At 35.7% G+C, this 9,959-nt stretch overlaps 1 protein-coding gene across 1 annotated transcript; it reads right to left on the reverse strand.

The window, feature by feature from the left end:
• Positions 1-2,434: 2,434 nt before the first annotated feature.
• Positions 2,435-8,431, reverse strand: LOC145665364 (uncharacterized). Its single transcript, XM_081732662.1, has 3 exons — positions 7,786-8,431; positions 3,883-6,195; positions 2,435-3,678 (listed from the first exon to the last, which is right to left on the reverse strand). Exons 1-3 carry the CDS (start codon positions 8,429-8,431, stop codon positions 2,435-2,437), a joined length of 4,203 nt encoding a protein of 1,400 aa, XP_081588788.1.
• Between the last annotated feature and the right edge of the window lie 1,528 nt (positions 8,432-9,959).

Here is a 9,959-nt window from a genome sequence, read left to right on the forward strand (position 1 = left end):
TGAGGAGGACATCCCGGGTACAAAAGTGTGAAATAATGCGATCAGTAGGATGTTAAGACCTCAATTAGGTAGGCTCTTCATCACGACACATTACTAAAAAGGTAAATCTAAATATCTTTTATAACAGTTTGAACCCGTGAACTATCAGGTACATGGTAGAAGCCTTAAAATTCAGTGCAAAATATATCAACAACTTAGTTAAATTAATATTTAAATCACGAATAGCCCTTTCAATTACAATAATGTTCGATACAAAAGAACACTTTTCTTTAAAGAAACTTATTTTATCGAACGGAATTTCAATATTATGAAATGAATCTCGAATATCGAACACTATTTTCTTTTCGCTTCAAATACGATGATAGGTGAAAAATAACATTATAACAAATAAATATACATATATTGATATGAACACATCGCATTATTAAAATGATACTTTATGATGACACCATCACGCAAGAGAAAAATATTATTACTGCGGTGCTCCGCCTTACAAAAGTATATAGTGATTTCTGCAATCTTCAGTCAAAACCACAGACTTGGAAACTTTCCCGCGTTTGCTAATAACGAGACCTATCGACCTATTGATTTTCATAAGGTGAGATTTGGAAGGGTGTTTTGACAAATTTCATATAGTGTGCAACGTTTTTGGTATTCTTATTTTTTAATTAACTGACCAAGCTATTCGATATTTAGAGAGCGTTCGATATTTACTGTCATTACCCTACCTATTAACATAATTGCTACTTTAGGCAGAAAGATTAGAAAAACTGAAAGATACGCTTTATTTGACCTTATATTTTTCTGAAAGAAGTGTTGATCGAAAAGAGATTCAACTACTGCTAAGAAAAAGTGGCTAAAAGTTGGCAACCTTGAATGCAGAATTGACCAAAATTATACCAAGCCATATTTTTATAAACTAGTTATCAAGTGAAAACGGCCAAACCAACCATGAAATGGCTAAACTAAAAACACTAGTGAGAAGTCTAGACGATAGTTATTAACTATGTCTAATTGTACGCATTTGGTTTGTATATTTGTCCAGCTTAATTTTGCATTCGCAATGCTATTATCCAGTACCTAAACCCATTGCAATTCTATTATATTCATTAGATTAGTTTTGTATTAGACGCTAATTCACTCTAGCAATAGAACTTATATCAATTACTGTGATTACTTTAGTATGTTCTCGTCTCAATCAATAGATTTCTGTGAAACCAAATCAAATCACATACATTTTTCCCAACTAACTTTTCTTATTCCTTTGGAGGATTTTCCCTTCTTATTTTTAGGTATCACAAAGGAGGATTTCAAACGAATGTAGAGGTGATTTTGAAAGAAGAGGATATAAGACTCTGATGAAGTGCGAACTCGTATAACGAAACTCTTTGTGTACCCTCAGAACCTACATTCTTCCTCTGTCTATCATTCTACGTTCTGAGGATTAAAGTTTAAAACTATGTATTCAAACGAGAAAAGGAGAGGAAAAGTTAGAATTGAAATATTAGAAAAAGGAACCAGTAGTTTTCATCTTTTGCAATTTTCTTTTCATGCCTTTTTTCCTCGCTCTTCTCAGCATTGAAATTACTGTAGCTAATTTTTCACTTGGAAGAAAAATGTCGAAAGGTTTTTTTTAGAAAAAAAAGAAAAAATGTATAGAACCTACTGTGGCAGCCTCTTTCTCAGAATTTCATTCCATATCGATAATAGACCAATCCCTAATCTTTTACACTTGTTCAGTCATGTAAGCAAACGCTTTCTTTGCACTGGCAGAAAACTAAAGGTATGTGACTTTTATCTTAAGTATGATGTATCTTCTTTCAAGTCAAATATGAAAACAGGCAGCTATGTGGATTCATAAAATACTTTGTAATAAACCGTTTTGGCCGCTTTGCGAGAATCCAATACTTGTTTCAATCAAGAAGTTCCTCAAGCATTCTTACGAAGTTTGGGAACCTCATGCCGGATTTCCGTAAAGTTAAACAAACTACAGCTTAGGGACTCACTCTTCTGACGGTTTCAAAAATTTAAAAGGAAAACTGGGTGTATGTTTCCAAAATATAAGGTAAAGAAAATAAAACCTACTTACAGCAAGAGTGTGCTGTATTGTGTAGGCTCCTACGATGGTGATTCTGTCTTTTGATGAATAAATGTTCACGAAACAACTTAATTGTGATAAATGAATACATGTTTATTTGCACTAACTACACAACAACTGCTAACACTTACAACTTACTGTTATATTGTCTTTTTTGTACGAATTCCGGAGGACCGTCTTGTATGGATCTCTTGGTGCTCAACTTGCTGACACTCACACACACATACTGTTTTTAAAACAAAAGAGCAACGTTATGCAAATATAATGGCAATGATACAAACTCACTACAAAAGTCTCTACATTCTCCCCTCTCTTGATTGAACCAAGTCAATCAACTTACACACAATCCACATTATCACTTTTAGGTACAGGTACAATTTTAGTAATCGGTCTTTTAACAGTCCCTGTCTTACACTTTACACTCACTACTCTCACTAGTCCATCTTTTCCCGGAAACACTTGTTGAATAACACCTAATTTCCATGACAATGGAGGAGTATTGTCTTCTTTGATTAGAACCACATCTCCAATAGAAATATTAGGTTGTTTTGTTGTCCATTTCCTTCTCTGCTGTAGTTCATGTAGATAATCCTGAGACCATCTTTTCCAAAAATGCTGCTTCATCTTCTGAAGATGATTCCATCTTGATAATCGGTTGGTCGGAATGTCCACTAGATCTGGTTCAGGAATGCTCATCAAAGGTTCACCAATAAGGAAATGTCCTGGCGACAAAAATGAAGGATCATCGGGATCATTGGATAGAACGGTGATTGGTCTTGAATTCAAACAGGCTTCTATTTGTGTTATGACTGTGTTGAGTTCTTCAAATGTCAAAATCGTGCAACCTACTATTCTTCTTAAATGAAACTTAAATGACTTCACTGCACTTTCCCAAATGCCTCCAAAATGACTTGCTCTGGGTGGAATGAAATGCCATGTAAATCCTTCTTGCACTGCAACATCTTGAATTGAGTTTTGAAATTGTTGTGAACTGAGTAGTTGTTGAAGCTCCTTAAGTTCTCGCTGCGCTCCAACGAAATTGGTTCCGTTGTCACTATAGATGTTCGAAAATTTACCTCTTCTTGATACAAATCTTCGAAGAGCTGCTAAAAATGCTTGGCTACTCAAATCACTCACTAACTCCATATGAATCGCTTTGGTTGCTAAGCACACGAATATTGCAACATACGCCTTTGTCACTTTACGAGCTCTAGTTCCTTGCTTAATCATTAGGGGACCGGCGAAATCCACCCCCACGTGAATAAAAGCTCGAGCTGGCTGTACTCGTGCTGATGGTAATTGACCCATGAGTTGTTCTGAGGCTGACGCTTTCAATTTAAAACAAACTAGACACTGATGAATGATACATCGAACGACTTGTTTAGCTCGTGGGATCCAATATTTTTGCCTCAATGATGAAATCAATAACTGCGGTCCAGCATGTAACAATCTTCTATGTTCCGCTTCAATTATCAATTTGGTGAGATGCTCTTTAGGTGGTAAGATGATCTGATGTCGGCTATCATACGGTAAGTCGGAGTTTTTTAGCCGTCCTCCCACTCGTAGCAACTGTTCATTATCTATAAATGGATACAAAGATTTAAGTTCACTTTGGGATGAAACTTGGCCTGACGAAGCTAAGTCCTTGAATTCTTGCGAATAACTAACTTGTTAGATTAGCTTAATGCATTGTTGTAAAGTATCACTAATTTCAGAAGTGGAAATAGTTCCTACTTTCTTCTCGTTGTGATTTTTACAATTGTAAATAAAACGACGACACAAACAAATAACTCGCAATAGCTTCCACAATGATGAAAATTTCTCCAGACAGCTTATGTCACCTTCATAACTGACTAAAGATATGCTCGTTACTTTCCTTTCTTCTGGAACATCTTCGTCTACCACTTCTGATTGTTCGGGCCATGCAGATGTTTCAAGCCATGCGGGTCCATGCCACCAAATATCTGCTTCCTTCAACTGTTTCGGATCCATTCCCCGTGTAATAATATCGGCTGGATTGTCCATTGACGACACATGATGCCACTGGTTGACTGATGTGATCTCCTGTATCTCTGCAACCCTGTTTGCCACGAACTCCTTCCATCTGGCAGCTGGAGATGATATCCATGCAAGCACTATTTTTGAATCGGTCCAGAAGTAAGTACTATTCACTGAAATGTTTAATATCGGAATTATTTTGTGATACAACCTGCTCAAAAGTACTGCCGCACAAAGTTCAAGTCTTGGTAACGTTACCTTTTTAATAGGAGCTATTCTAGATTTAGAACCCAAAAGTTTAACAGTAGTTTTGCCTGAAATGTCCACAGTTTTAACATAAATGCAACAGCCGTACGCAAGTTGACTGCTGTCAGCAAACCCATGTATCTCGACATGAACATAATTCTTCAATACTACACATCTATCAATTTGTATTTCGTTAACACTTGGAAGATGATGACACAGGTCTAACCATTGCTGATAGAGCTCTGATGGTATTTGATCATCCCAATTGATCTTATGGATCCACATTTGTTGTAAGAAAATCTTGAACGGAGTAACTACAGGGCTTATAAGTCCTAAAGGATCAAATATTTTTGCTATTGTCGAAGTCACTTGACGTTTGGTTGGTATGTTGGTCGTGAGACATTCTTTAACTGACTTGTTGGTGATGAGAAGCTTATCTGATGCAGGATTCCACGATAAACCCAATGTTGAAACACCTGACTCGGACTCAAATTCAAACGGTAAGTGAATTTCCCTATGTTCTTCTGGCACTGCTTCCAACAATGCTGGCTCGTTCGAACACCATTTTCTTAAAGTAAACCCACCGCTTTGCAATAATTGAATAAGTTCTTTCTGAAGCTTTAACGCCTGTTCGACATTATGGCATCCTGAGCTTACATCATCCATATAAAAATCACGTTCCAATAGTATTGCTGCTTGAGGATATTTACTTCTTTCTTCTTCCGCTAACCTTCGAAGACACGCTGTCGCCAAATATGGTGATGATGCTTCACCATATGTGACCCGCTGCAACTCATAAATCTTGACTGGTTCCACTGATGAATATCTCCACAGAATTCTTTGAACTCCAATGTCATCTTCATGAACTTTAATCATTCGATACATTGACTGAATATCCGCCGTAAAAGCAATAGGAAAGGTTCGAAATCTCGTGACAATTGAATGTAAATCTTGCTGGATTGTTGGTCCTGTCATAAGTATGTCGTTTAATGAAACCCCCGTTGAAATCTTTGCAGAAGCGTCGAAAACCACTCTTAGCTTTGTTGTGGTACTGGATGGTTTCAATACTGCGTGATGTGGGAGATAACATTTCATACCATTATCTTCATGTTCTTCTTTCACTGGTTTCATATGATCTAATTCTTCATATTCCCTCATAAAGTTACGGTACTGCTCGTTAATTTCTGGACACTGCTGCAACCGTCTTTCTAGCTGGTAAAATCTACGAAGAGCTAAATTATATGATTCTCCTAATGGTTTATGGCTTGGCTTAATTGGCAGACGTACAACGAATCGACCACTGCTATCTCTGGTAGTGTTTTCCTCAAAGTGTCGTTCACATTGCTTTTCTTCTTGAGTCATAACTGTTGAATGTATCGTTTCGAGCTCCCAAAATGTCTGTAACTGTCTATCAAGGTTACTTTCTTGCACAAAAAATGACACTTGTGGTATACTAGAATCTCTTGTTGTAGGAACTTTACCCGCCAAAATGTCCCCAAATTCAGTCTCTTGTACTACTGGATAATTCCCTGGTCTAGTTAGTTTATGCGATCGCAAAATGTCCAAAAACACTTCCGCGCCTAACAAAATGTCAATAGTATCTGGTTGGTGAAAATTAGGATCTGCATACACTATGTCTGTCGGCAAGTTCCAATCAGCATGATCTATTGGCCTACTTGGAATGTTATCTGTTATTTTGAGCAAAACTAAACAGTTTACATCAATTGTAAATTCACGAATTCTTGATTCTATATGTACATCTACACAATGCTTTGTTTCACTAATCACACTATTAATACCTTGAATTGGATCTGAGTGTTTATTTTTAGGTAGACGCAACCTTTGAACTAAATCTTCAGTTACAAAATTACTTTGACTGGCAGAATCTAATAATACTCTACATCAGCGTTTCCTAACCTTTTTCAACTTGCGGCACACTATGGGTGTAACTTGAATTCTCGCGGCACACTCATATATAAAAATAATAATAATAATAATAATAATAATAATAATAATAATAATAATAATAATTATTATTATTATTATTATTATTATTATTATTATTATTATTATTATTATTATTATTATTATTATTATTTGCAAATATTAAATACCATGGTAATTTTTTTCTTTGATTACTGATCTCACAGAGATGAAACCTCGATCACTGGTTTTCCGCTATGCTAATTCATTATGCTTATTTTTTATTCTAATTTTAAAATAGAAAACAATTGCAATGAAATATAGGACTCAGAGTTTTAAAAATACGCTTTCTTTTTCGAAAACTGTATCCAACCTTTCGCTAAGAACGAAGATCACTAAATAACAAGTGAACAAACGTCTTGTACTTTTAACTTTGCTGTTTTAATCAAAACCGGTGCATATTATTGCAATCACACAGCTTGCGATGCGTCGAAGTCAAAACACACCTGTTGAACTAAGTTTTGTTCTATTATTCACGTGCGAATGAGTGTTCTACGAACGTTCACTTGACGCGCACGCGTACCGTACAAGTGCTTCCATTTCTTAGTGTTAGTATGACTCTCAATTGAAGAAGCGTAACATAGCAGCTAACCGTGAAAATGTGTGCGAGCCGAAATACTGTCTGCTACACAGTAATAGATGTAAAATAATATATTACAATTACAGTTTTTTTTCCTTGGTAGAAATTCATAGTAATGTGAAACACAAAAATATACATTTTTTCCTGTCTTGCAATTTGGTTGCTATAGAATTAATAATTTTCTTTCAATTTCCTCGCGGCACACCTGCGGTCCTTTCGCGGCACACCAGTGTGCCGCGGCACACCGGTTGGGAAACGCTGCTCTACATGGATGTAATTTACCATTTACATCTCGTACATTTACTATAGCAGTAGATAACATAACAGTAACATTTGGTTTTCCCTTGAAAATGCAATAAGAACCTTGTGTCATATTTTCCCTATTCGTATTAGAATGACTCGAAAAATTTCTTAATTGTGAATTAGCAACACTGGTTTTCTCATCTGATTTTGACATTACGTCATAATGCAGCAAGGTATTATGCTTTTTGGAACAGCGTTTACAGCCACCTGATCTACAAGTCTTAACTTTACATTTTTTTTTTGAGACAGTTGAAACACAATAAATTATCTCGAACATAGTCTTGTCTTTCTTTTGCTTCAGCGTTTAAAAATGCAGGACATTTAAACAACTGATGTATTAGGTTTTGTTTACAAAAGTTACAGAAAGACTGAGTTGTTGTCACGTATGATTTGGTTGTTTTTTCTTTTTGTTTTGGTTCAGCACTCTGTTTATTTTTATCGCCCCTTGACCTTGACACTACTTCCTGCGATGGTGTATTTTTTATAGTTTCAAATGCTTGACACCTACGTTCCAAGAATGCAAAGAACTCTGATAAGGGAGGGAAAGAATGATCTGTGATTTATAACTCCCACGCACGCCTAGTGTTATTGTCTAATTGTGAAACGAAATGTTGAACTAACAAAACCTCTTCTAGTGGTGTCTGCAAATCTAAAGCTCGTAATGCATTCAAGTTACTAGTAGCTGTATTAATAAATTCTCTGAATTCTGATGTAGTTTCCTTTGCGATACATTTAATATGTAACAAATTACGGATATGAGTAGCTGCAATCAAACGCTTATTTTCATACCTGTCTTTCAATAATTGCCATGCAATTTTATAATTAGCTTCTGTAACTTGCAGATTCGCTATTAAATCATACGCCTCCCCCCTCAATGCACTCCTTAGGTAATGGAACTTTTGCAACACTGACACGTTATCGTTATTATGAATCATAACTTTAAAATTGTCTGAAAATGAAAGCCAATTTTCGTATCGTCCTTCAAATGATGGCAATTCAACACGAGGCAATTTTAATTGATCATTTGACACCTGATTCTCATTTTTCGAGGAATTGTTTGAATGAGATTCCTGGCTACGCTGAATAATAAAATCCTCTAGTTGCGCTAATACATCATAGTAACTGGTTTCAAAGTCCTCTCTATATGCATCGTCCTCTACTTGTTCGTAATTTATTTCTAACTGTGATTGTACTTCATCGAACTTTTTATACAACTCAATCATTGCAGTCTTACGTACTTTCACCTGACTAATTGTAGTTGTTGAATTAATATTACTTACGTAGTTTTGAATTCTTGTCAGCTGACTTTTGCACACACCACGTTGTTTCACTAACTTGCTTCTGTCTGAGTCCTGTTGTAAGTCCACACTAACTAATAAACACAAGTCCACACACAAGTCCACACTGATGAACGTGTTCTCACTTATGTCTATTCACATAGTTTCCAGAAGAATTAATAAACGTCACTGCACACATGAACAGAACTACACAAAGAGCAGTGTAACAATTGTTCACATACGCATTCACAGTTTGTATCAAACGCTAGTTCACTGTGATCCGGTCGGAGTTGACCAATGATTCTGTCTTTTGATGAATAAATGTTCACAAAACAACTTAATTGTGATAAATGAATACATGTTTATTTGCACTAACTACACAACAACTGCTAACACTTACAACTTACTGTTATATTGTCTTTTTTGTACGAATTCCGGAGGACCGTCTTGTATGGATCTCTTGGTGCTCAACTTGCTGACACTCACAATATTAAATATTAGTACAATTTTACTAATAGTATAGCACAAATTTTGTTTTATTAAACTTTCAATATGAAGTACTAAGGTTCTAATTAAATTTTTAAAAATAGTATACGCGTATATCTTCATAAATACAGTGTTTTACTTACATATGTTACATTCAACTTCACAAACTTTCTCCAGCGCACATTTATACATGTACCTTATAGATAATGAAAGAAATATTCATACAATTGCGTATTCTGATCGTAAACTGTAGAGGTTGGTTTAACTGATTTGGTGTCTATGATTAACTTTGCAGTCTCTTTATCCAACAAGCCCAAGAGGAAGAAACTACTACGTAAGTTAAAGACAGAATTTCAGTTTTCTGTCGTCCAAGTTCTGGCTTTAGATTTTTCTTTTTCATTAGTTTCCTTAACTTATCTCCGCCCCCCCCCCCACGCCATGTCACCACAAAAAATGGGTCTCCGTGAGGACGTCCTATAATCTAATATGAAGCGTGACGAAAAAATAATGATATTATTTTCGATTCATTGAGTTTTCTTAGGGATGACCATACGAACTCTATGGAGGATTCTTTAGTAAATTACAATGTACTCCTTGGGTTACTGCTGCTAGCCGTAGCCTATAGGCAATCACGAACATTTCTTTCTTTCTTTTCTATTTCCTACAGAGCTATGTTGCAAAATTAAGACACGTAGAGATATTACTACTAATTCTTAATTTTGGCCTTGTTAGTTCATCGTCAGTGTATCAGTTTAATAAACTTTGCAACTATTTTGCAACACTTTCTTGACAGTCTTGGAACTGCAAGTATTTCTCAAAATCTAGCTCTAAGAAGAACAATAGATTTCTATATTTCATCGTATAGAAGAATTGTATATTTCTGATTTTTTCATGTGACAGTTTCAATGAGATACGTCACATCGCCCACCACGTGACTTTACTAGCCAACCAAATTCATTATTTTGATCAGATGACACATGAGTTGCGC

This window comes from Thermobia domestica, chromosome 11 (genome assembly GCF_964235325.1).
Source record: "Thermobia domestica chromosome 11, izTheDome1.hap1.1, whole genome shotgun sequence".
Lineage (NCBI taxonomy): Eukaryota > Metazoa > Arthropoda > Insecta > Zygentoma > Lepismatidae > Thermobia > Thermobia domestica.

What these genes read in the sequence shown, in the direction of transcription:
- LOC145665364 (XM_081732662.1), bottom strand. Translation starts at nt 8,431, where the DNA reads ATGATTGAGTTGTATAAAAAGTTCGATGAAGTACAATCACAGTTAGAA. An exon ending in ATTAGACAATAACACTAGGC is followed by an intron (nt 6,196 to 7,785) that starts GTGCGTGGGAGT and finishes TTGTAACTGAAG; the next exon opens with ATTTAGTTCAAAGGTTGCGT. An exon ending in GAAGCTATTGCGAGTTATTT is followed by an intron (nt 3,679 to 3,882) that starts GTTTGTGTCGTC and finishes ATCCATTTATAG; the next exon opens with ATAATGAACAGTTGCTACGA.